Here is a 27181-nt window from a genome sequence, read left to right on the forward strand (position 1 = left end):
AATTCCCCCCCCCCCTCCCTTTAAATACCATGTCCCCCCCCCCCTTGTTTTTTTTTTCTTTTTTAATTTTTTTTTTTTTTTTGGCCCCCAAAAACCCCTCGGGGGGGGGCAAAATAAAATATTTTTTTTTATTTTTTTAACTTTAAAAAAGCTCCCCCGGATGGCGGATGTTATATATATTAACATGAAAAAATCTTCCCTTAAACCTTGAATTACTTTCATACAATCCGATAATATTTCCCATCCAGACAGAAATTCAAGGAGTTTTCATTATTTTCAAACACTTTCAGAAGAAATTCTTCTTTTAACAGGAACCCTGCAAGATTATCTTGAACTTGTCAAAGTTGCAGCACAGACGTTGAGTCTTGGGAAGATCAGTTTTGAGACGGTAAATTTGTTCAGTGGATTTGTTAAAACCGAAATGTTTGGCTAAGGCCTGGAGATTGTTGACATTCCAGGCTTAAGAATTGTCCAAATTTGTAAAAAAAAAAAAAAAAACTGCCTAGCGTCTTTTAAACGATGAAAGAACATAATTAAAATTGTTTTTGACGCTAGAAATTTTGGTAGAAGTTTACCGCCGTTTCGGCAATACTGCCTTCATCAGGGTGAGCAAAAAAACTCAAGAGAATAGAATTGCCCATCTGGACACCTCATTTCAAACTGCTGACGAGCCTCTGTCGATGACAGAAACAAAATAAAGAAGTACCACAACTTTGCGAAAGGAAGCGTGATATTCCAGGAATGTTGTCAAGGATTTCAGGCTATAAGAGGCTTTTTCCATCTCCGTAAAACCCTGACTGAAATAAACCGCTAGATCTCTTACTTGCATCCATTGATAAGTTCTGCAAGGACTCGACTCAGCCATCTGTATGTATTGGGCAAGTCCATCTTAACTCTTTCCAGACAGTCAGTCAGACCATCCTCCTGTTGAGACAAAATAGTGATATGTCAGGTGAATGTTGAGTTACCCTTCACGCCCATATGATATGATACAAGTTCTCCTGATTGGTTTCTTCACATTTTCTGTAGTGCTACAATCCTGAACAGAAGTCTTGGGACACTTAACCAAGTTGACGAAAAATTGACATTGTATTGACCTCCCCCCTCCCCCCCCCAATGCAATGTTGATTCCTATCCATCATACCGTGAGACAATATCCCAACATTGGTTTGGGGGAAGGGGGGCTCGGAAAATTAAACAATGAGTTGTTGACGCAAAAATATTTGTCACTGAGCACCATTCCTCTAAGTGTCCCATGGACTTTTGTCTAGGATTGTAGTTTGGAGAAATTAGTGATCAAGTCCTTTTGGTGAAGTCTGCAAACGAGCCTAGTGGCCCAGCAGGCCAGAGATTATCTTAGTTTCTGTAGCATGACGCGACTAGGAGTATTTCTACTCCACCCTGGATGGGATGCTAGTCCATTGCGGGGTTACCCCCAGCATTTAATTCATGGAACCCAATTATACACCTGGTGGAAAGAGGCACTATGAGAGTAAAGTGTCTTGCCCCAAAAAACAACATAGAGACCCAGCCAGGGCTTGAATTCGGACCCCTCATTCCAGAGTTCAGCACACTAACCATTAATCAGGTCCTTTACTGGGCTGTGGCATAAATATTTGCATGCTTAGCACAGCCATTCTATAAGCACAAAACTCACCAGTCTCTCACAGATCTATGCAGACCAATCGCCTTTAAAATATTTGCAAGCAGCAAAAGTCCAGTGTCCGAGGTGAAACAGTGACAGTTTGAGAAAGTTCGTTTAAGTTTCGAGGATGAAGTTAAACGAATTAGATGGACTATAATCCAGAGACAGGTTGTTGAAATTCGAGTTAGTTTTTACAAACACAATACGTACCAGTCTCTCACAGATCTTCAGCAGCACGTTGGAGTTGTACAGTCGCCTGCGGTGATCCTGCCATGTGAGCTTGATATGTGTGCAGGGTTTGGAATCCTCCCAGGGAATGTGGTAGTACTGTCTGTCATTTGTCACGGGTCTGACTGGCGGCGTCAGTGGGTGGATGAATGGGTTCTCGCCATTCCTTCGAACCTCTTCCACTACCTCACCTGGCAGAGCTTGTCCATCAATTGTGTTACCATAGTTACCTAAAAAAGGAAGAGTTTGTTTGTTATAGGTGATTGGAGTTGTGCTGTATTATGAAAGTAGTTAAGACGTATTCTGCATCAAAGTTTGAGCAATAAGCTGCAAAAATTAATTACCAAAAATGTTACTCATAGCACTGTACAGATCTCACTGTAATTCATTTCTCAAATTGACCCCGCTATTTAATTCTAAAGCATTCTTGAGAAATGTAATGTCAAACCTCGAAAGAGAAGCTTAAAATGTGCGTTGTTTTGTTTTGAATGACGTAAAATGTTCGTTTAAACTAAAATATGGAGAAATTGAAAAATCGTTTTTCTCTCGCGGGGTCAGCTTAAGAGCTGTCTTAAAACTGTGCCCATGCTATGAGGTCTCTCTGGCAACTTTATTTTTGCTTTTACTGCTCGAAAATGTCAGCGAAATCCATCTTAAATTCAGTGCAAGGAAGGTAATAAAGTTAACACCTACCGATACTCATTTCAAATTGAATCATTTTGTCTCCAACCTTCCTCTCAATCATGCTTGCTTCATAGAAACAAGCAAACAGCTGGAACTGGTCTTCTTTGCCTGCTGCAGTCTGAAATGTAAGCATTTTAGCTTAAACAAAAGCTCAAGGGAAATCAGTTGCTCATCTTGTCACAAGTTGTAACTTAGTGGCAGTAATCTATAGTGAATGTTCATTCAAACATCAAAATTTTAGTGGAACATAAGGATGTTTTCTTTCAAATTTATTATAACAATTTCTATGTCAAGTCCACTATTAAACGCCACAATCTCTTTATAATCATAAGAGCCCTTAACACACTTATTACTACATACCAGTAAACTTTACCTGACAATAGAACTTAAACTAATTCACAGACTCAGATTTAGACTCATATTAAATATTAAGAACTTTGCTTTACAGCAGGGTTCAAAATAGCAGCCGGCTGTCGGCGGTAGCCGGCACTTTGACGACACTTGCCGGCTACTACTGAAGAAATAGAATATTATGCCTTGATCGGCCAACTGAAATCAAAGTTGCTGGAATGTTGAAGTAAACATTTCATATCAGACAATAAAGCAGCTACAGGGCTAGAGAGTGCGACTCACTGCGTTTTAATGCGACCAAAATTTCATCTTTGGCGACTAAAACTTTTGGTTTTACGGTTTTACATGTACAACTTCATTTCTGTGTTAAGAAGAATAACGGGCTGCTCCACCTTCTCAGGTATTTTGTCCCTCCAGAAAAGTATATTGGAAGATCTTATTTACTTCTCAAACACTCAAAATAAGGAAAGAAGTCACATTGCTCCAATCCATTCTTTTGAAATGCCGTAAAACATTCCATCACTTCCGAAAGCTTGCAAAGGGCTGACTGTGTTTGAAATCGCCCCAGGTTACATTGCAAACCTCTGGGTACGTCCTATAGGTACGTCATGTATGCAAATGGATGGTGTCCCTTGAAAATGCATGGCTCTTTTAACAGCCGGGAAAAAAATGAGCCTTGACAAAAAAGCCGACAAATTCAGGCTAAAAACAAAATTTTATTTTGAACCCTGTTACAGCAAGGCGCTTAAAAGTGTGACCACCTTAAATTAATTCACATTCTTTCGTGCAACCACCATCCAATCAGAAACCAAGGACAGGTTCCAGTTGACTTCTGATTGGATTAAATCTGCACGGAAGAATGTGAATAAATTAAAAGTGGTCACACTTTTGGGCACCTTGCTGTAAAACAACAAAAACGCAACAGATGTTAGCAGACAGATGCACATGTTTTGACTTATGCTCCAAAGTCTCATGTATAGATTAAGCATGTTACACAAAACTAGCTTTGTGTTGGCAAATTAAAAATATGTAGTCCAAGCACAGAATCAGATTTCATTACAGTTAAGAACATAAAACGCAGCACAACTGCACAGAGGCTTGCACATTTTGAAGAAAAGACATTTCATCGTGTTACACTCAAAGACAACATAAACACTGCAAGAGTTTGCACTGGAATTCTAAGTTACTTGTCTGTACACCAAAACTTGTGTTTGGCAGCCAAATATCAACTTACATCAGAGATGGGTGCAGTGGGTTCCACCTCCACCTGCCGAATGCCTGCCTCAGATGCGGATTCACCAAACTCTGCTTGTACTGACATCAGCAACCGACCTCTGTAGGCCACACCTTCTCCCTAAAAGGACGAAGACATAGTATAAGAATGGTGTTAATCAGACTGTTAGTTACAGAATCGGTTTCAATATGGCAGCTCCGACAGGTTATTACACGTTTGGTCGGAACAAGCATTTAGTAAACCTAAATTTCTCTTCAAACATGAACCTAGTTAAAGCAGACAGCCATTACAGCATTGCTGGACCTTGTCAGCAAGGCAAAATTATTTGATTTGGTTATAATTTTGCTACTAAGTTGTTCTGTACAGCAGAATCATTTCACAAAAGGGCAGTGCAACGTTGTGAGAGAACCAGAAAAAAGTTTTTTTCTAGCTTTGTGGGTCACAGTCATAAACATATTTCCGATCCTTCCACCCCTTATTGCCATAACAAATGCACAAAAGGTTGCTCTATTTTCTGTACAGCAGAATCATTTCACAAAAGGGCAGTGCAACGCTGTGAGAGAACCAGAAAAAAGTTTTGTCTAGCTTTGTGGGTGACAGTCATAAACATATTTCCGATCCTTCCACCCCTTAGTGCCATAACAAATGCACAAAAAGGTTTTTTTTTTTAACAAATATTATACGCGATAGCTACTTCATATAGAATGCACAAAAAGGTTGCCATGCGAGTAAATTTATAATTACATGCCTGTGCAAACGTGCAATGTTCTGCTTTTATCTCCTTTTAATTCACACTCCTTTGGCTACACCAAAGAAACTTATTAAACACCTACCAATCCATTATTGAGATCATTGTGTTCATCAAACAAAGAGTAGTCCCTTGTAGATCCGTAAAGGTTCACCCAACATGGGCCAAACGTTGGCATAAAACCTGTGAACACCAATTAGCCAGCAAAGCTCAACAAACATGGAAATTAAAAAAACAGTTACCAGTAAAGCTATTCACTTATAATAACAAACACATTTCATAACTAGATGGACTACTTGAGTTCTGAAGAGGTGGACATGTCTTGGAAAACCCAACGAAGGACGGGGAGAGGGGCCTGTTTTGCTAGTGGAATTACAAACTGCCTTGTCATTGTTTGGTCACTGCTTTTCAATCCAACGACAGAACATGCAATTTGAAACAACCTTTAAGTAAGGTTGTATCAACTCATTTGGTACCGTATTTATTGCGCACTATGTCCTCCACTTCTGAATTCAAAAGTCCATAAAATATCACCAGTTATAAAATTTAAAGCTAAGAAGTACTGTCCCATGATGAAAAAAAAAAAACAAACCCCACTTCAGCTGCCCCAATAGAGCTTGACAAAATTTCATTACCATTGTCCTTGGCCAAAATGAATATTTACAGCGTGAACTTTTGTGAGGGTACTACAATGCTTTGATTTAGCATCCTCATATCAAAAAATGTCCAATTCTATTAAGCATCAGTCACTGCACTTGCATTTAATGGCTTTCGATGTATTGGTTTTCTTCTAAGGGTTTCAACTGATACGTCCATACGTGGTCTGTCTAAAAATTTTAAATTTTTATCACCTGAACATGTCCTCTCAGGATGATAATGACAGTGGAGATTTTTGGCATTTGCCTAAAGTTAGTTTCTTAGTAGTTGAAAGAGGTTTTTGGTAACCTGTCGGCCAACAGTCGACCGACAGTCGGTTAGCGGGAGCTGTTCTCCACAATCACCAAAATTTCTTAGCACCCGTCTCCATGAAGCACCTAGGTGCTAAATCAAATCATGTACAGTACCGAAATTTGTCATCAATGTCGAAGTCAAATGCCTGCAAATACAGCCACCTCTTATTGTTCCCATTCGCGTTTTGCACACAGTGTAGCGGGAGCAATGAGAGGCGGCTGTAATCGCAGGCTGGAAGTCAAATTAATTCAAATGTAAAATTGTCTTTGTTAAGAGCGACAATGGCACTGAAACAAGTCCTCGCCTACGTGGACAACAACCCTATACCCAGTTCGTGTGTACAATCATGCATGCTGAACTTTATCCAAAAGCCAAGTCCACCTGCTAGGTCACCGCTCGATAGTAAGAAAGGGGAAGGGAGATTTGCACTGTCTTTTAGTCAGCCAGTTCTAACTTCATGCAGCTAGATTCATGCAAAAAGGTGCAATGAAAAGTGAACTTAACGTGCATAATCCTAATGAGAATATTGTGCAAAATGAAGTTATTAAAATGTTACTTGCAGCAGTGAACCCTTCTCCTGGAAGAACTACAACATGCATTTTAAACAACATAGTAAAACGTGCAATTAATGGTATCTAAGTAATTTTTGTGTGCGTGTATACTGTATTTTGAATAACGAGGGTAATCCTTCAAGAAACTAAGAAAACCCTCAGTGCATATTTCACAAGGACTTGAATTTCCAGTTTACGATGTAAAATGTTGAATGACGTCATCTTGACATCATTTGATTTCATAATCATGTTACAGTTAGACATCACTCTAATGCAACAGTGACAGTTACTCAGGATTCAAAATATACTTTTAAAGTTAAGCCCCATAATAATCTGAAGATTTTTGTAAAACACCATAAAATTTCAAGCTTATGGGCTGAATTACATAGTTTTGCCAAACCCCTTTCCAATTTTGAGTAACAAAGGGACAGGAGTGATGTACGGAAATCGTTTTATGGGCTGGAGTGAGCTAGTACTGTTGAATCCATGAGTAGTCTTAACTAGTAAAATATTAGTAGTATAGTGTGAGCAAATTGTACCAGGTTAGTACTAACAATGGTGAATGGTTTATATCCGTTCCACTTGCCACTGCGTTCCTTTCATGCCACAAAATGCATCAATTATGCATGCCAAATTCAAATTTTGTTTGAACTTATAGAATTGCTTTGTATATCAGAGAAAGGGCATAAATACGACGGATTCTGATATTTAGAGAGGAAGCCGCATCAGCTCCAGTTGGTTTTCGTATGGGTCATCTATTCAGGTCGAATTGGAATTTGAAAAGGTTTTTCCGTGTAGACTGGATGTATCTTTAAGCAAAAAGTGTGGCATAGAAACACAATGGCAAGCACCCAAAGGCATCAGTTATAAAACTAACAATATATTTACCGATATCAGCAGGATACTTATGAACTTCAGAGGCCGATGTCACCCCGACATGTTGCACAGTGACCACCAGCAAATTAACAGAAAAAGCAAAAGAAAACAAAATAGACAAAATACATTTAGCAAAATTATTCATGTAACAATAATTCAAGCTTGAACTACGAAATCACCACTATTGCATTCAGGGATGTAAGTTTACGGGCTTCTTCAAGTTGTTTCAAACAAATGCAAGCCTTTGTAATTGTACTTATCATTTTCTTGCTTTGGTTTGCTAGATCCCAAAAAAAGATGCAGTTCAAGCTTGAAATTCAAAGTACTATTATCACTTATACAAACTGTGAAAAAATTATTTTCTAAAGCATTACAGTTCTGAGAAAAAAAAAACTGTACAGGCAAAAGGTAAACCACAATTTTTAACGGCACTTTTAACTTACAGCTTGAGAAGCATGGGGACTGTAACATCTCAAACTAACATTTTTCAAGTAACAAAACATCTGTCATCAGGAAAGTATTTGATTTGGAACAAATGTATGTAATGGCATAGGCAGATTTAGAAGAGGGACATGGCGGCTGAGTCCCCTTATCCCTTAGGAACTTTTTTAGTTTCACATTGTGGCACCCAAACCGAATCTGAGACAAGCTTGTCTAGTTTATTTTTTCTCAAAACTGCAATGTGTACTAACTTAGGGAGGGATGCTGGCCTGGTTCCCATGTGTCTTCTCGGGTTTTAACTTACAGTGCCATTCCCGCAGATCTCCCACTTGTCTCAAAATATTTATGAAAATTATAAATGTGTTTATCTCTTTCAAGAGTCTACCAGAAAGAACACCTGGGAACCTGGCTGGAGTGAGGGATGCTACATGTTCCCCATGCAACTAACATACAATGGATCCATTCCATTGAAGCGCTCCCCTGTGGTAAAGCTGCCAGCACACTTTCATTTGAAAAATACAGAGCCACCCCGTCATTCTCACCTGTGACTAGAGTTTACAAAACATACACCAAATCACTTTCAGTTACAGTTGTTAAATTTCAGACGTTGTTCTCTTTTTTAGTCAACCATTTAGTAAAAGAGTACACCAGTTAAGATGAAAAAAGAAGGCAAATTAGACTGACCATTCAGACTGACCGAAGAATAGATATTGTGTATTGTAGAAAGAGAATGACAGTTGACCAGTTGGGAAGAAAGTGTGCAAGCACCTTTAGAAGTGACCATTATTATAAAGAGGTGCAAAATGTTACTCGACATTTAACAGTTAACATTTAGATTAAAACTAAAGTACTTCAAATTACACAAATTGAAGGAAGGAAATTGAAGCTGGTTCTTGTTAAGAAAATCATTCAAAGTATAAGCATTTTTAAATTGATTTCATTGCAACGTCATTTTGTTTTTGTTTAAATTGGTATCTACACTGTATAGATCATTTGGAAAAAATTGCAATTACTTTAACTTATGATTCTTAGTTGGGTGCAAAGTTTAAGTGTTTATAATCATATTCACTAACACAAAACAACAATTCTTTATTTTTAAATGTCACTGATTAACCAAATGACTGGTTCTACTGCTTTTGTTATACTTGAGGGTGAAAACTTCAAAACGTGTTTTAAACAATGACAGTTACAATCAGAACTTATATATTTCAATCAAAGTAAACTTTAGGACAGTTAATCATATTTAGACACAGACCGCATGGTTTACACATGTAGTATTAATTAAAGAACTATTATGACACAAACTCCACATGTACACAATATAGAGGAGTAGACTGCGTGCAAATGTTACTAACTTTTAAGTGCAGTTTCACACACGTATGTAGGAACAAACTAATAAGGATAGATTAAGATCTAGAAGAAGCAGCCAGCAGCATGTATACACACCAGGAGCCTGAATTGAGCCAGGAACTTTAATGCCTGAGCCAGGAATATAGACTTCTGAGAGCCACCCTGTATAGTCAGCCAGCTTATGTTAGACATGCAGAGAGGCACATGCATAGATACACCCAAATCACCAACACACTTACAGGGTCAGTGAAGAAGATACTTGGAAAAGTGCGAACTGTGTGAGCAATCAATACTAAAACAACAGCAGTCATAAAGCATGCACTTCTTTGTTAATGGCTGGGATTTGATTTGAAATTCTGAGTTCTCTTTTTTCGTATCAAAAATTATGACGTTTTAGTTTGGACATGTGCATTTTATCCCTATTATAGAACACAACGTGTTACAAATAAATATTTTTGTCTGTTTAAATTAGCATTGACATTGCTGGTTAAATTACAAAAACGAACAATGACTTTCAGTTTTTATTCTTAATATCCATCCAAACTATTGCACAAAATAATAATGCAAGAAAAAAAGAAAAACAAGTTATCAATTTGAAATAATTGGAACCTAAATTGTTGGGTTGAACAATAACTTTTTATGTGATTTTTTATAAGCCTTTGTCTTGCAATTTCGGAAAAATTAAGTTCCTGGCTAACTGAAATAGTGCACTTATTTTACTATCTAAAATGTCATATTTATTCCTTCTAAAAACAATGTATTGTGCTGTAGATAAACTTTGTCTTATGGGCAATGTGTGGACACCCTAAGGCTTGCGTCTTCATGTAATATACCAATTGTAATATGTTAAAATTCCAACATGGTCCTAAGGCTAAGTAAATACTTTCTTTTCCTTTGCTCCCCTAAGCCTCTGAGTGCTACGTTAAAATTTTAATATTTTAAAATTGATCTATTCTTCATCACTTATAACATGCATATGTCTGGCTTATCGTGCAATGTTGTGCAAAGTTGTCCTCCTTTGAAATAAAATGTGCATGCATATGAGGTAGTTCCTGACCCAAGAGCAATGCAAATAAAGGTGTGCTTAAATTTTCTTCAGGGTCTATTAAAGGGGGTGGTACAATCCACAGACCACCATATTTTGTCCTTCCTAGACCGCAAGTTGCTTTTATTTCTCATGAAGACAGAGACAGCCATAAAATTCTTGACCATAAACCACCAGATAAAAAAAGAATATGACCGCAGACCAATGCTCAAAATAGGCTTAATCTGAGGACGGGTTGTTGAAAGTTTAACGTACCCGGTTAATTTTTTTTTTTTTTTGGTAAATTTTTTTTTTTGGCCTTAAAAGGGGAAAAAAAAAAAAAAAAAACCAAAAAAATTAAAAATAAAAAATTACAAGATAGACCCGGCCAGATCCCCAGAGTATAATAGACTGTCTTTCTCTTGTGGGCATTTCAAACTGAACCAATGTTTTCCTCCTATAATTTTTAGTTGAAAAGGACATTGAAACCCTCCCTTTAATTTGAATTTTAAAGTTCTCCCTCTTTCTAGGTTATAATGCTCTTCATGGACATTTGTAGGGAATTAAATTGCAAAACAATTCATGAATCAGGAACTACCTTTGAATAAATATGACACTAAAGATAGTGGAAGGATCTGATCAAATGCTGCCATGCAGTTTTTAATTGGTTCTAAGGATGTCCCCTTTTTTCTCCGTTTACAATCCTCCGACTGACCCAAATTTTGGGTTTTCCAAAAAAAAAAAAAGTTGTGATATTAGAAATATCAAAGACTTGCTATTCCAGTGATTACTGGAAAGTTGTGAATGCTCACAGATCGCCAAATAGTGTTAGTCACACATGGTTCATTTGTTTTTGCTTTTCTCAGCTGAGTTTAATCACTACATCGATCTTAATTTCTTTCTCCATTGCCCCATTGCTTCCATCTTTGTTTCCAGGCTCTTAATTCCAGCTTGCTCCTGATTTCTTTGTTTTAATTTGTTTTTGTTTTTGTTTTTATTTCATCCGACCGACGAACCGACCAACCCAGCATTAGGAAATGCATTTGACGGTAAACAGAGAAAAAAAGGGGACCGCCTAGTGCATAATATGCCCAAAATATTAAATTGGTTCCTAAATAACCTTGTGATTCTGATAGGAATATGATTGTCTGCTTTTTTAATGCATATCTTTTCTGTGTGCAGCTAGTCTGATACCTGAGTCATCTGTATGTATAAAAGACTTAATTGTGTATTTTGGGTTATCCATGCACTGAAACAGCAATTTTTCTTTATAATTAGTCTTTATCGCAGATTCGTTGTTAATGGTCAATTCTATTACATGGTTATAAATTACATTTGTTTCACATAACATGCATTTAGCTTCAAACCACCAACATAAACTTTAAACAGTCATGCAACAAAAGAGAAGAACAAGCACCCACGGTGCTCAGAAGCAAACAAAAAGACGTGCAAATAATATTTAATTTTCTGACAGAGTTAGAACTGGCTGACTTAGTTTAAAGAGAAGTTAAAGTCAGACTTCCTTGGCTCTACTTGAAGAGAAGTCAGCTTAGCATTAGAATATGAGGGAGAGAAACAAACCAGACCTCAAAATTGATCAGCTGCTAGCAATAACAGAGAGTGAAACAATGAAAACGCCAGCAAAGAACATAAAAAGCAATACACATGAGAGAAAAAGACAACTGGTCATTGGAGCAAAAGAAATAAAAGAAAAAATGATAGGATTCGTTTTACTGTTATTATTTAATAAATGGATTTCCATTGAAAATAAAATAAACACATAATGCAGCATTTGAGCAAAGTGTTAAGTTAGTAATGAGCAGATGAGAAAGCATTAGATGTTTTACAAAAAACATGCACAGAGGTCCAAATATGGAGTATAAAATACACTATTATTCTGCAAAATCGAAATGGAATATCACCTGATACTTAGCCAATGAGGCCAGTAGGCTGGGTTGGCTAAAAATCAGATGATACTTCACAAGATTGAGCAGGACAGTGGACAATAACTAGCACACACTGATGTAATGTTAACAACAAAACAAAAAATTCCATCCATTCTCATACAAGGTTGACATGCAAATGCCAATAATTTTGTTAATTATCGTAGCAAATGAAACAAATTTAACAATTCCTCCAATTGTCCTCAATAAATGTATAACAAATTAAAACAATTTCTAGGTCAAATAAAATCCATTTTGTCATCCAAATGTGACAATTAGCAGTGAAAACGTGTACAATTGCACTGCAAGTTTTCAACAGTGCCTATCATAAAAAACACAGTATATTATGGTTGCCAAATATATATATAATTTAATATAGAGAGGAGATTTAACATCAACTAAACGTTAAGGCAAGAAATCTGTGCTAACGTCGTTTTCTCTGAGTAATGTTCTGACATTCACGAATGCATCTCAACAGCATGTATAAGAATGGATCGATATATTATGACAAAGACATCAAAAGGGAAAAATCATCTAATTCATGAGTGGTTCATTTTTTAGCTAAGGGTTATTCACTAAAAAGTAACTTATAGTTCTAAAATAGTATATATGCATGCCAACTATGTATCCACTGTTAGACATATATCAGCGGAATGAACATAAAACTATATTACCCTGGCAAAATGTTAAAAAGTTAATAAATAAATTCTGTCGGCAAATGCCAATTACCGGTATATTATTAATGGTTAGTTGCTGGTAAGTTGCTTAGAGCCATGAATAAAAAACAGTTCTTGATGTCTTTGTCATCAAATTGCAAATTAAAATAAATGCAAACAAACTTGAGATTAAAAAAATTGTTGCAAGCCACGACACTACATACCATTAGCGCCATCATTGGATATCCTGGACAGGTCAATAAAGTGTGTTCCAATCACTTCATCAGAAACAGAATCACTGCAAGAAAAGAAAACACATTAACAAAAAATTACAGATGGACAGACAGACAGAGGGATGGATAGATGACTGTCTGACAGAAAGACCAACAGACAGACCTACAAATGGATTGTCAAACAGATAGACAGATAGGGAGAAGGATGGACATAGGGACAGCCAGACAGATGGATGGATGGATAGACAGACAGACAAACAGACAGACTTGAGCAGGCTCAGACAAGTAGGGAAGCAGACAGACAGACTGACTGGCAGACGGACAGACAGAAGGTCACCTGGACAAACAAGTGGAAAGACAGACAGACCCAAGAAGGTCCAGGGAGACAGGCAGGCAGACAGGCAGACAGACGACAGACAGGCAGACAGACAGACAGACAGAACTGTCAGATTGTAAAATATATTATCAAAGATATTAAACTACTTTTGAAGTAGACTTCAATTACCTGTCCTTCAGTTGAACTTTCATTCTTCTGCACAGTGGAGGAAACTAAGGGAAAAATAAGATTATTAGTGCACATTAACTTTAATAAATATTAATAATACAAAATGTACCAGATCTGAAAGCTGTCAAACAAGTATAAAATGAATAAAATTTACCAATTCTGAGAAAACAATTTGCTCATTCCACTTTGGTTCGTACGTGTTCTTTTTCACTGTTGTTCTTGCCTGTGGTTTAATGTGAAATAAAGAAATGGTCAACAAAATTATAAGTACTCATCACTTAACATTCATAACTGCTGAATGATGCAGAAAATAATAAATTAATGTATGGTCAATGTATAAAAGACTCTCACCTTATGCCCAGCAAAACAGACTTCCACATAAGGATCCACGAGGTCTCGCACCTATAAGGGTAGCAAAAATAATCTATAGCAAAAATAAGTGAAGGTTTGAGCAAATTCCATTTCAATACCAGATCAATACAGAGATCTGTTAAGCTAGAGAAACTGGGTGCATCTAAACAATGCACGAAATACAGAAAAATAAAATTCCTACCTCTCCTGTGAATGCTTTCTTGACATTGGCCATGAGTCCACTATTCACTGCAAAGTAAAAAGAGAAAAAGATTACAATTACAGACATCTGTAGTCGCCACGAAACACATTCCAACAATATTTCATCTCATTTTGAATCTGATTCTTCTAAAAGGGAGAATTAGTGTAGCCATTGATGACTTTGGTGTAGTGTGAGTTACATGTACACGTAGTCTACTTACTCTTTGGCAAGCCCTCGGCTCTGTAAATTTTCACAAGGATCTTGGCCTTTGGTCTCTCTGCTGGAACTCCTTCAGGTAACAACAGATTTCTATGGAGAGTAATGTGTTCTTTAGTAAGCACTAACTATCGACTTTCCTGATTAACATGTGTCCTGTCTTTTCAGGGATCCATATTCGCAGTCGTCCGGTCGTCCGAGACGACTAAAACATCGTATGGACGACCAGATGATTACATAAACTCGTCCGCTGGACGACTTAAGTTTGACTTAATGAAAAAAAAACAATTATTAAGTTTTCTTATGAGTTACTTGCGTTCTGACCACTTGTCATCCATTCATAACTTTTCGAAAACAGAACATAATTTGCAACTTTCTGTCGCGATAAAATCATAATTTTGGCCGCCATCTTGGCTGATGCGGTATTTTCCATCAATGAAATCATTGCAGGCTCAATTTTCAAGCTCCGAAACGTGTGTTTTGTGCCGAAACGTTTAGTATTTTACATTGAACTTTCCAGCGTTAAACTTTACATTTAATCCAATGTGTTCAATTTTCAAGCTCTCAACCGCTGATATTTTGTACTGCAGCTGCATCCGCGAAAACACGAGGCGATGAGGCGATCGCATCAGCTGATGTTTTGATCAAAATTTGCCGTTATCTTGGTCTGGCGCCGCCAGCAAAGAAAAAAAAAGCAATGTTAACACTTCAGAAAAACAAACCAAATATGAATAAGAAGAGCAAAAGCGTTCTTTTCTTCCGTGGTTGCAGTCGAAGAGGCCCTGGCTTTCATTTGTGCCCGCATCATACGCTTCCGCAACATCGCAAGCCGCTTGGGGGCGTGATGTTTTGTGAAATTTGTAAACCGGCAGCCAAGGTAGACAAGTAAAAAGTCTCATTAACAAATACTTGTGAATCAAACTTTATTAAAACAGATTCGTTGTCTTGAAGATTTCATGTATACACAGTGTTACATACATGTGATAATAACAAAAAAGTCAACTTTTCATTTACGTGTTGTACGGTCGCCATTCTTCACTTTTCAACGGGCAAGTAAAATTTTGCCAGGGCAAGTATGTCATCTTGCATACTTGCCCGGCTGACGACTTGGAGAAAAAACGAATATGGATCCCTGTCTTTTTCTTCAACTGATCATTACAGATGCTACAAAAAACTCTCAAATGCATTTGGACACCTGAACTGACATTCAGGATTTTCAGTCTTTTTTGGCCACATTCATTATTGAAGCAATCAATATAACATATCATTTTGGACAACTTCGGCAATGTTCAAAACTCATCAGAACATCTACAAACAATGGGGTACTCTAAAAACAATAATCTCACATATTTGACACAGGAAAAGTGGCCTAATATATTAAAATTTCCATACCCTTCAATATCATCATCACTGTCCTTGACGCCTGGAGGTTCCTACAGAGAGAATCAGAGACATTTTGTTTTTAAGTATAAGAAGCCTCACAGGGGAAGGAGGATTACTCCTATTTTTATCCCTCGAAGGTATGGGGGTATAAATAATAAAGTTATTTAATAATAATATTATAATAAAAAACTTTTGTTAATTTAGAAAATGAGGTTATTTATCTTGCCTGCACGTAGGAAGCAACATTACAAAAAATTGCCAGACTAACACTCCAAACCTCTGTGCTCCAAGTCTGCAGAACTACCCAAACCAATATGCCAGGATTGATGCTTATGTGTCATTTAATTATAACACCAAAAAAATGTGCCAGTAATAGACCTAGTCTCGAAATACCCATTGACATTGGCCATAATATGACTTGAGCCATAGACAGTAACAAGACTACAGACAATATTATTATTCCACTATTGCACCATTTTACGATATTAAGGCAAAAGAACGCGCAAAATATGCCACGTTATTACACTGTAGAACAGGGCAAAAATACAGACGGACAAACTTACGGAATACGGACCTAATCTTAGTGGAAGAAATAGTGGAATAATACATCCCTTATTCGATGGTTTAACATATAATACAAGCAGACATTTGCTCAATGCTCGTATTTTTCCTTGCCTCTACGGGGAAAAAAATGAAAAATGCTACGCAACTCGCAAAATATCTGCACATATTATATGTTAAACCATTGAATAAGGTGTATGTATGGCTAGATATCACACTTAACTATTTTAATCAGTTACCTTGGCAGGATCCCCTTTACCCAGCACAGTAATATCAACTTTGAGGTAGCCCTGATGAAAGAAAATATAACAAAGCTTGTCAGTGCTTGGTAACATGTTTTCTTAGAAACAGTTCCATGGCATCCAGATCAGCTGATTGATACAGCCTTTGTCAAAGCGCAAAGCACGAAAATCAGCACAGTATCCACCCACCTTGATGCCTGCACCAGAAGCACCCAATGTTTCCTCGGGATCTGTCATTACTGCCCATCTACGGCAGAACCTGTGATCTGGTTGGGCATACACAGTTCCTACATCCAGCTAATCAATGAAAAATACAGTAGCTGCTCAATGATTGGTTTATCTAGCAAATTATGTTATGGTGATGTAAATAATGTACTGCCAAGGACAGGGGTAGAAGTGGTTAGGGTAGGTCGCTGGTAGTACTATACAGTAAACACCCACATATAAGAACACATGATTTCGGAGGTCAGGCTGATCGGGTTCTTATTTAATGGGTGCTTAGTGACAAATCAGCCTCAAAGTGTTCTTAAAATGTTCTTAAATTTCTATATTAGTAATACTACCCAAAAATGCCCCAAGATGTAAAATAAGCATAAATTAATAAATCTTCTTTGATTTCAATTATCACAATCAATACTGTATCATTGAGCCTATAGATGAGATGACTGGCTGGCCTTCATTATAATATAAAATGAATAAAATCACTTGTTTTTTATGTAATTATGACACCTTTTCCATTTTATAAGAACATGCTGAATTTTTCAGGCTGATCTTGTTCTTATAAAAATTGGGCTTTATTGGCCAAATTTCAGCCATGGTGTTCTTAATCCATTGGTTCTTATATGCGGGTGTTTACTGTATCTACCATGTCAACATTTCATCCTGAATACACCCTGTGCATGCATGGTGATACTTTTTTCACTTTGTGAAACTGTTTAAAATCAGCCTACCTTGAATGCCCCAATCAGGTTTCCCTGGCTGACCAAATTTCTTCCTGTAAAAACCTGCAAACATTAGCACACATTAATTATTAAACAAAGTATATGACGACACTAAAAACAAATTGAAGTCCTCCTTTTCTTAAAACTACCATTATAGTAAATGGTATTCAACAGTATGTTAGATTCAAGTAAACTTTTAACCTTCTGCTGGCTTTTCTTATATTGGGGTGTCCTGACCTACACATATGAAGCCTCTTTTAACATCCCCCAATGCAACAGGTTCTTGTATTTTCATGGCGGTTTGTCGTACTAGAAGTGATTTTCTTTGATTTTCATTTGCTGATGTGTGACCCGGATTCTAACAATTTCCTGATTTTTCGTAGTTAGGTTTTCTCCTAAATTTAAATTGTTTTGCCAAATCTGGAAAAATCTTTGAGCCTTCAGTCGCTTGACTGGTCTCTTACTCTGTTTTCAATTAGCATCACAGGAGAAAGATAACAGTGAGACTGAGATAGTTTTACCTGAAAGTTGATGATCTTGTCGAACAGCACCATAGGAGGCATCTTGAAGTCAAAGACGAAAAACTGAAAAGAAGATCAGATTAAAATAAGAAATTAGAAGAAAAATGAGCAAAAATGTTTGAGGTTATGCAGGGGTGGATCAAGGGGGAGGGTGCGGGAGGTGAACCGCCTGACCCCAACCCCCTCGAGATGAACTGCAGCTTTCTAATACAACTGATATTCTGCAAAAAAAAAAGTCAGTTACGCCATTCCTTAGTAGGTGCACCCCCTCCTCAGGAAAATCCTGGATCCGCCCCTGTTTTGTAAAGTATTCAGTGAATGTGTTACCTCATCCCAGAAGGGGCAGTTGGTCTGTTCCTTTATTGTTGTGCTCTTCTTTTGATTGCCGACGTTGACAGTGCATACAGGATCAATCTGAGTACCTGCAAGTTGACGTCCCTCCAGGATGCGAATTTGTATCTAGTATAGAACAATAAAACACACAATGACTTTGATTAAATTCGATTGTGATTGGTCTAAGGTGCTTTCATTAAATCCAAGTTTAGAAGTTGGGGGTGAAGGGGGGGGGGGGGGATTTGTTGGCATGACAACAAGTTGCTGGCAGAAAAACTAACATTTGTTATGCCACCTCCACTACGAAACATCTGTTTTTTAGTGGAATAAAGCCATCAGAAGGTCATTAAAAGGATACCACTTACATGTAATTGACGACCTTGTCATGCAGCATGGCTGTCATGTACTGCATTTCGTATTGACAGGGTTAAGTGTTATATACATCTTAGAATGTTTATAAGTTCTTTTCAATAGCAGAAAAAGATAGCACTTAAAACACTTCATGCCAATCAAACCTGATAGTCTTGTTCTCTCACTGACATTTTCTTTTCAGCTCGCACCCTAGGATGGGCGTGGCTGCTGCATGGGGAAAAAGAAAATAAACGTATTTAATGGAAGAAAAACCAGAAATTATTATATCAAAAGGCATGTGGCAAGTAAGAAATGTAAATGTTAAGTTAAACTCCAACGAGTGGTCTTTTCTTCTAAATTATTATAAAATGCAAAGGATTGATTCGAGGGAAATCTTCGCACCCTCTTTCCACCTCTACCACATACTCACATACTCACACTACTTACAGTGTCAACATCCCACAGAATGAACTGGAAAGCCATGCAACGCTCCAAGTAAAGATATCCCAGTCACTCCCCCCCCCCCACCCAGTTAAAAAAATTAAGCCTATCTTTTATTCACATGGTTGCCATAGATATCAGTTTTCAAAATCCCTGACTTTTTTCTGATAAAAATCAATTTTTCCTACAGTTGCAGCCTCTGATCTCTAATTCCAAAAGAAATAGCATTGCTAAGATCACCTGGACTGGAAATGTTTCTTCTAGCCTTAAATGGTATCACATCGGTGTTGATATAATTTGAATTTTGCCCGACTTTTCTTCAATAACTTCAGTTTCCTTGACTCAAAATATAATTTCCTAACTTTTCCCTGTCCTTGAAGAATTGTATTTTTCCCTGACCATTCCCTGACCTGTGGCATTAACCCTGAATCAGCACACAGCAACTTACCATTTCATACTCATACTCCGGTCACTATGCATACTGATCTGTGATCCTCTGCGACTTCCAAGCCCTTCACCTCCTTTCAACATTGCGTCAAATGGTGATCCACCAGCACCATCCCCAGGGGAAATAAATCGTCCACCCCCTCCAATTGAAGCAGGCATTGACTCTTTACGTGGATGCCGATGACTGCTAGAAGTAAGGCTCGTCATTGACTGGCTCTTAGATGCCTTGCTTCCAAATGTACTACCCACGAATGAGCCCCTTCTTTCTGTGTCCCTGCTGTATTGTTGACTGTATGGGTCCATTTGATACTGACTGTCCGGCATGTAACCCACTTGAGGTGGTGCATCCATGGTGTCATGTATGTTGTTAACCCACTGCGAGACATTTCCTTCTGGAGGATTGTACTGTAACTCCAGATCAACATTTGCCTGAAATTGGAATTAAAATCAATGAGGGGACAAGTCCCTGAGACTAGACCCTGCAACAAGTCCTTTCATGTAAACTTTACCCATTTTTGTCAAAAAATCTAGTTAGTAATAGGAGAATCAAATTTGGTCCCTGAGAATTCTACCACTAATTCCAGAGGCAGTTGAGTATTTTGAAACATGGGGGGCTTGTTCCAGTGTGTCCGTAATTGATTTGTGACAATGCGTAACTAGGCAGTTCAGAATACCTGCTTCATGGTGCTTTTGGGGTAGTTTTTTAGTCATTGGAGGGCAGAAAATGTATGCTCTGAAGTCATTGATGCCACAGGCACTGTCAAATACAATCCTAACAGCTTGTGCACCTCTCCTAGTAGTGTTTTTGGGACAGAAGTTCCATTGAAAGTCCTACAACATATTATTTCACCAAGCACGATCCCAACGAAACGATTTGAGAAAAGATTATGAGACTAAGTATCTTGATAAACAAATTTTATGCTGCGCTTGGGGCTGAGCCCCTCAAAATGTTTGTCCTGCACCCCCCCTGTTCTACTACATATGAATTTAAAATGGTTTAAATTGAAAGGACAAGTCCACTTGTCAAAGTAAAGGTCTGCACACATGAGGGGAAAAGTCCCTGAAATGAGTCTCCTTAAATAACCTCTTCAAGGGACTAGTCCTATGGACTTGCCCTTTCATGTGTACCAACCAGCACTTCTTCATAGATGGACTGTTCTGTTTTCAGTTTTACCTTAAGCACTGTGTTATTCATGTCTATGAGACTTTCGCTGACTTCCAGGTGGCCATCCTGTATGAGTTTTTGGAGTACCATGCGGAATACTCCAACCAGTCTGAAATTTGCGCAAAAACAGAGATTTGTTATATAACGACATAGTAACTTTAAACATAGGCGGCGTCATAAAGATGAAAGGAATGTGGTTTTCGTAGGTCAGAAATATAATCATACAGAGTTTTGACTACTACTAACATGCATTCAACTTCATATTGTCTACTCAGTGATTGGTTCATGCTTTAGCATGCACTTTCAAAAGTTATGGTGCACGCAGGAAGTTTGGAGAGCACAAAAGAAAGGTTAGTTGCTCTAGGAAGAAAGCCGAGTGCAACTCTGGCGATTTTGTTCACGCTATCAGGGTGCACTATTGGATTATGGTGCACACTTATGTCTACTGAATTTGATTGTGTGGCTCTGCTAGCTACCTATGTTGTATTAGCAAAATACAAAGTCAACCAACCTGTTGTTAAAGATTTTGTTGAAGTTATAAACTTCAATTTCGATGAACTCGCTGGGGTCCAGCGGACTTTCCAAGGGCCACTCAAAGTCCTGTTCAACAAATCAAAGTGTAATCAAATCGGCTCAAATTTAGCCCTGTTACAACTATGAGTATTACTTAAGTTGGAACAATGAGTAACTAAAGGAGATTGAATTACTTTTTTAGATAATTGAGTTTGAAAATGAAATCTGAGTGAACCAACAAACCTCATCCCAATCAGCTTCAGAGCAGTTTTCAATAACACTTGTCTGGTATGTAACTCCTGTAGAGAAACAAGCAAAATATAAATTTGCTAATGGATTGACCAATAGAAAGTACAATTAATGTTCTTCAAATGGATTATGGACCTTCCGATCAGAGTACCAATATGGGATTGAGTATGAGTATGAGCTTAGTAATTATATGCTGTTGATTATCACATTTCACACCAATCTTGTACCAAAAGCTTCCTTGAACTTCGAAGTTATTATAACTATCTTGTCTTGATCTCGTACTCATACTTCAACCTGAAGGTCCCCATTATCTACATGTGACACTACTCACTAAAACTTGTACTACTGAGCCTCTCAATGGGTATATACCCATGGTCTTCGTTTTCTTTGCAAATGTTTTTGCAAATCTTCATTTTTTAAGCAGATCTTAGTTTTATGGTTTGAAACAGTTTGACAAATATAATTCAGTGTAATTCGAGTTTTGACAGTTTCTATTTAAGTGTAATTTGATCACACAAATTATAGTCAATTTCAGAACTTCACTTCAATCTTGAGATCTTCGTTTTTTTCCACGATGATCTTCACGTCTTCAATTTTTTCGGAAATACCCATTATAGCTAGGCTCACTACTTGGTCTCGTACTCGATCTTGTACTCATACTCATACATGTAGAACCCTATTATCTATACAGTATGTAATACATGAGATACTACTTACTAAAACTTGTACATAATAGACATGTATAAATTATTTTAGTAGAACCTCAGCTAACAGCCATCACTATACAACAGCCAGTATTTTTAATCCCAACCATGCTCCAACCCTCCAAGTTTATTTTTTTCCTTAGTGGCCATTTGGCCACCAACTACTCAAGTTTTGGTTGCCAGTGAAAAATTTTAGTCACCAAATTAAGCTGATGCTTTCAATCCTCCTCTCAATTAGTCACCAGGCTGGCAACCTTGGTTCAAATTTAATCGCCAGCTCCCAAATTTTAGTCGCCATGGCGACTAAAATGGTCTTAACTTAGAGGGTTGTGCTCATATATTATTTTCTTACTCTTATTGAAACCTCGCTTCAACACCCAGTTAATAATGTCCCAGGATGACTCTTGTGGAATTAAGTTCACTATACCTCTTGAAAGTTTAAGAACGATCTTTTTCCACAGTTAAAATATAAAATCAAATAACAAATCAAATAATGCCTCTGGGGCATTATTTTGGTACAAATATTAGACACTATGTAACAAACTTCCGTTTTGAAAGACTACAAAATTCCACTGTGCAGTACGTCAGCAATGTGAATTTAAATCTTGTCAATCATGCTAAACTATAACAACGTTTAAACAAAACAATATGTTGCATTATGATTTCTTGGAATGCCATTAAAAAGGAAATCATTTGCCCAAAGATTCACTGTTTTAAAATTCAAAGTACCACAAATTTATCGAGATCAATAAAGATAAGGCCTTCTTATGTTCACAAATGAATAACAACAAATACCGTATTGTAAATCGAGACATTGTGTATTGTCTTGTTACACGACCTGGCAGTCTATTATTTTGATTATCACGATAAATAACTACAAAGAGAGACAAGCTTACTGAACATACTGTACTGTAATTTTCTAACATTTTTTAATTATTATACCATCTAGAATAACAACCCCAAATAAAAATATAATATTGATCTACAAAATTAGTTTGTAATATCCATAAAACAAAAGGTAAATCAAAGATTATTTCATTCTTTTGCTCGTGTATGCCTTCTCCAGCTTACTAAAAAGTTTGACATAAAAACAAAATTAAATTTCCCATTTGTTTACACAATAAAAATTATGATACGCGGCAAGAAATTTTCTCGATCGACACTTCCTGTGAACAGAATTAAATAAGATACTTTCTTTTACATCGTAAAATTATTTTTAGTACTACAGAGTCAAACTTCATCGCCTTGCGTAAGAAAGGGTTCAACGCTTAACATAAATACAATCGTAATTGACAGCCGCCATATTTTTGCCGGAAGCATTCGAGGGCATTTTTTCGGCAGAGCAACAAACACAATCTTTGTCACAGAAACAATTACAAAATGAGCTCATGAACGCCTAGTGGTATTACAAAAATCTTCACTTTTGTAAAACCGGCGAAATATTTTTTTTGAAAAAAGAAATTTACCGCGAAACATCAGAGAAATCTGAACTATGTTCAAGTTTGCACGGTTGAGCGATTTCGTCGAATACCGATCAGTTTACGGAAGGAAAGAATACTTGAGAAACATCTAAAGATATAAACTTCTTAGCGAGGTTAAAACCATCTAATATTTTGGGAAAATGATCGATGGATCAAAATAGTTCTGTGTTAACAACGATCGCCAGAAATTTGATCAAAATTTATAGAGCTTTCCCTAAGGTAATTTTATAAAAAAATCTGCCGAATATGAAAATTATGTCAATTCGATAAATATCAATGCCGGCTTATAAACAGACGTACACAGATGTATTTTCAACCGTGAAACAAAATCCTTCTATGAATATTATACCAATGAATCGAGCTATAGCGAGATTCACTTCTGTGACTAATTAAAATCGACATAAAAGGTGGAAATTTTCGACGAACGCAACCGCGTATAAAACTTAAAAGCCAAGCGCGGAATTAAGCTGAACTATAAAACTTGAATAATTATGAAAAATCCACCAGCCAAAACAGACAAACCTGCTCAGAAAAAGCATCAATTTCTTCGGAATAATTTCAAAACGATAAAAATATCAATTTTGAAATTACAACTATACAAAATCGCCTAAAATAGCGAGGAAGCACAGATAAGAGACGAAGCGTCACTCGAAGCCCGCTAACAGACTTGACCGCGAAGCTAAAACGCGATCGAAGAAAGCTTTTACAGTGCTTTCAAGGCGCTGACAGCTAGTAAATCTAGAAAATCTATCTAGAACATACCTCTAAAGGTGACCCTGGCTATTCGGTCGGATCTTCCTCGAAGATTTGAACAGGTTTTTAGAAGTAGAAGCAATGACATTTTCGGAGACCCGTCAACTCCACAACATGGCGATTGAAAATGCGAGGGAGAACTCTTCTGTCACTGATGCGCCGTCCAATCAGATCGCGCGCTGGGGAACAGTTGGTTTAGCTTGGAATAATTGATCTTCAATTTGCGTATTCGTTCGATTTTGAATAATTCATTTTCTCCAAGACAAAAAAAAATTCCCAAGAAAATCTACTCTTAGAAAATCTTAACTTCTCTAGAAAAGTATTCATAAAAAATAAATTTCAAACGGCGCTTTAGGGTATTTCTTTTTTCAGAACGAAATGAAAAGATCGAGCCGGTCAAATAATTGAATTAGAAGAGCGAAGGAAAATTTCTTGTCGATTTGAAAATCTGAACCACGCAACAAGACCGGGATTTACATAGGTTGTGGGGGCAGATTTTGTTCTTTAAATTTTAATGCGTATATTGTCAATATTCCTTCGATGTGTTTGGCCCCCTAACAATGAAATCGACAGCCAAAAAGAGGTGTTTATTTGATAACGATAATAAAGTGCACGATTTCAGTGGTCCATTCTGGTCGGTAGCCATAGTAAAAATTTGCGTCATAAGGTGGAAAACTGATTTGCTTTCAACGTAAAAAAAATTGTGGCGGCAGGTGATTTCATGAAAAGCTATTTTTAACCCCTTGATGGAAGAAAATGCACAAAATGAGCGCGTGATTTTCTTTTCAAGTTAGCCTCGGTATAAAATCCCAAATGCAACGCAACAAATCTAACATCGTGACTAAAAAATTCAATCTTTAGCAATTTGCCGTGAAAATTTCCTAGCGCCAACTTGGAATAGATAACTTAAGACAGCAAAGTGAGAAAGCAAGAGAATTTTATTTACAAAAAATATGTGTGTTTCTTTTCTTTTTACTATCGCACGGCGGCATTAAAAGCCAATTTTCAATTATCTTAAAATTTGATCATTGTTCGTTTACGCAATTGTTGCACGCTGATCGCGGCCTACCACACAGAAAGACACCATAAGTTTTGAGATGAAAGAAGAAATGCCTAAAGAGAAGGCTTTGACGGTCCATATGGAACGGTATCTGCGAAACACATAAGCAATGAAATCTACAATCAAAGGAATCATGTAAGCGACATGATATATTACTACTTGTGCGTTTCTTCAAAATCTGGATCGCCTCAGGGAGGGAGTCTTCTTTAAACAAATATTTCAAACTGTTTCTCCGCAAACACTCGAGTTGTTGCCGCAGTTCAGAGTTTTGAATATCCGATAATTAAAGTTCCCGACCATATTTTACTGAGTCTAAGAGAAGGAAAATATTGGATCTAAAAACAGATTCATTGTTGGTCATCAGGATAATCCGGATAAATGGCCACGTCATAAGTTTTCTTCCAGAATTTACTTCACGTACTGATTAAAACTGAATACAAGGATCAGGTATGGAATGGCTGAGCTTCCTTTCAGAAAATAATTAGAGAGCCATGACATGCAAAAAGAAAATGAACGTTGCTGTTATTGTTTCTCATGGCAGAATGAAAGGGATTCTTATAAATTCTAGACTTGTTGCGTGAGCACTGCACTTTTATCAGTTGTTTCAATACTAGTTTACTTGGGTTTGCGTTACTATGTAGAAGGTTGATCACTCCAAAAGAATTAAAAACTTAAGAAAAGATAGCAATATTCTTCTTCTCTTGACTTTAGCGGAGTCTTGATGTTTGGATTTCTAGCTTAATTTAACCTGATACATGTTAAACCTGCAGACTGAAACAGCAAAAAAAGAGAGAAAGAGAAAAATGTTAGGTATGATCGAGCTGATATTACATTTTAAAAAGAAGGAGAAATCAAAAGTTAATAGCCCATGCATATCATAATAATTTCATTAAATGGATTTTTCAGCAAACAAAAGTTTCTTGGACGAACCTGTACATGAAAAAAAAATGACAAGACGCCGAACGCTAAAAAAACAACAACAAAAGTTCACCAAAAAACGAACTAAGACAGTGCGAAAAAGGAAAAAGGAGATCAAGAAAACCCAAAATAACCAAAGAAGGAAGAAAAAAAAATCAAAACGGAATTTCCGGGGAGGAATCACTTGGCCCCCAAGCCTGTTCGAAAGTAATTCATTGGTGTTAGACGCAAATCTCCACCCGGGGAGGCGGTTATTCGGCCCCCAAGCCAGTTCTAGAATAACCCCTAAAAAGCGTGATTCGAACCCTCGACCCATGATGACTTCGTTGTCCTCGCTGCGCCGCGATTACCACTCGGCCACCTCTGCAACTCCTTGGGAATATTAGTATATTTGGTCGGTGTAGTAAGTTTTTTAATAGGGGGTTCCGACTGAGAGTGCGCACACTGTTAGTTTAGTTAAAATGGGCTAAAATCGGCAAACGTAGAATTTTATTTGGTGCAAATAGTGTTTCGCAACAATCTAAACTTTGAAAAGATTTCAAATTGAGCGTTTTTCCGCTACCGACAACTTAGTTCAGACCTGACAAACTGCATGTCCCACAAGTCTTGGACGTTGTTGGAGATCAAAACATGTTTGACCCGGCACCAAAAGACAGCGAGCAAATGCCGTTGGCGAGGTCAAAAATTTTGCCGACTTTCTGAGCTCCAGGCTCAGATTAAGGCTGGAAGGAGAACCTAACATCATCAGTCCGCGATCCGCATCATTCGGTGAAGCACTATAACGCATTATGTTTATTTCCAGAAATAAGTTTTTTTAAGTGTCAATTGTTTTAGCCGAGTTGAATAGTTCTAATTTTGTTTATGTGTAACCAATTTTATATGACAAAGTCCGTTAAGATTTTTCGAGACACAAAGAAAACGAAAAATTC

At 37.3% G+C, this 27181-nt stretch overlaps 2 protein-coding genes across 7 annotated transcripts in view; one reads left to right on the top strand and one right to left on the bottom strand.

Moving 5' to 3' along the window:
* Positions 1-24549, bottom strand: part of LOC144646993 (otoferlin-like) — a 45512-nt gene extending 20963 nt beyond the window's left edge. For 2 of the 6 annotated variants that reach the window (XM_078506721.1, XM_078506719.1), the window contains exons 1-24: positions 24284-24549; positions 21331-21386; positions 21086-21174; positions 20584-20683; positions 19411-19838; positions 18686-18749; positions 18165-18296; positions 17838-17900; positions 17326-17379; positions 16565-16672; positions 16373-16423; positions 15582-15622; positions 14194-14282; positions 13974-14020; positions 13772-13822; positions 13575-13643; positions 13421-13464; positions 12907-12980; positions 8162-8257; positions 4976-5073; positions 4143-4262; positions 2567-2675; positions 1856-2103; positions 824-924 (exon numbers count right to left, since the gene is read on the bottom strand). In XM_078506721.1, coding sequence (XP_078362847.1) covers positions 824-924; positions 1856-2103; positions 2567-2675; positions 4143-4262; positions 4976-5073; positions 8162-8257; positions 12907-12980; positions 13421-13464; positions 13575-13643; positions 13772-13822; positions 13974-14020; positions 14194-14282; positions 15582-15622; positions 16373-16423; positions 16565-16672; positions 17326-17379; positions 17838-17900; positions 18165-18296; positions 18686-18749; positions 19411-19838; positions 20584-20683; positions 21086-21174; positions 21331-21386; positions 24284-24362 — 2411 coding nt within the window. In that variant the 5' untranslated portion in view covers positions 24363-24549. Of the gene's footprint in view, positions 1-823; positions 925-1855; positions 2104-2566; positions 2676-4142; positions 4263-4975; positions 5074-7280; positions 7305-8161; positions 8258-9155; positions 9222-12906; positions 12981-13420; positions 13465-13574; positions 13644-13771; positions 13823-13973; positions 14021-14193; positions 14283-15581; positions 15623-16372; positions 16424-16564; positions 16673-17325; positions 17380-17837; positions 17901-18164; positions 18297-18685; positions 18750-19410; positions 19839-20583; positions 20684-21085; positions 21175-21330; positions 21387-24283 lie in introns of all 6 variants that reach the window. The other 4 variants (XM_078506720.1, XM_078506723.1, XM_078506722.1 and 1 more) reach the window with 4 other exon arrangements.
* The window catches only part of LOC144645353 (intraflagellar transport protein 52 homolog), a 74396-nt gene that overhangs the window by 32024 nt on the left and 15191 nt on the right, over positions 1-27181 (top strand). The window lies entirely within an intron of this gene.

Source organism: Oculina patagonica, chromosome 3, assembly GCF_052425735.1.
Source record: "Oculina patagonica isolate OP01 chromosome 3, crgOcupat, whole genome shotgun sequence".
Lineage (NCBI taxonomy): Eukaryota > Metazoa > Cnidaria > Anthozoa > Scleractinia > Oculinidae > Oculina > Oculina patagonica.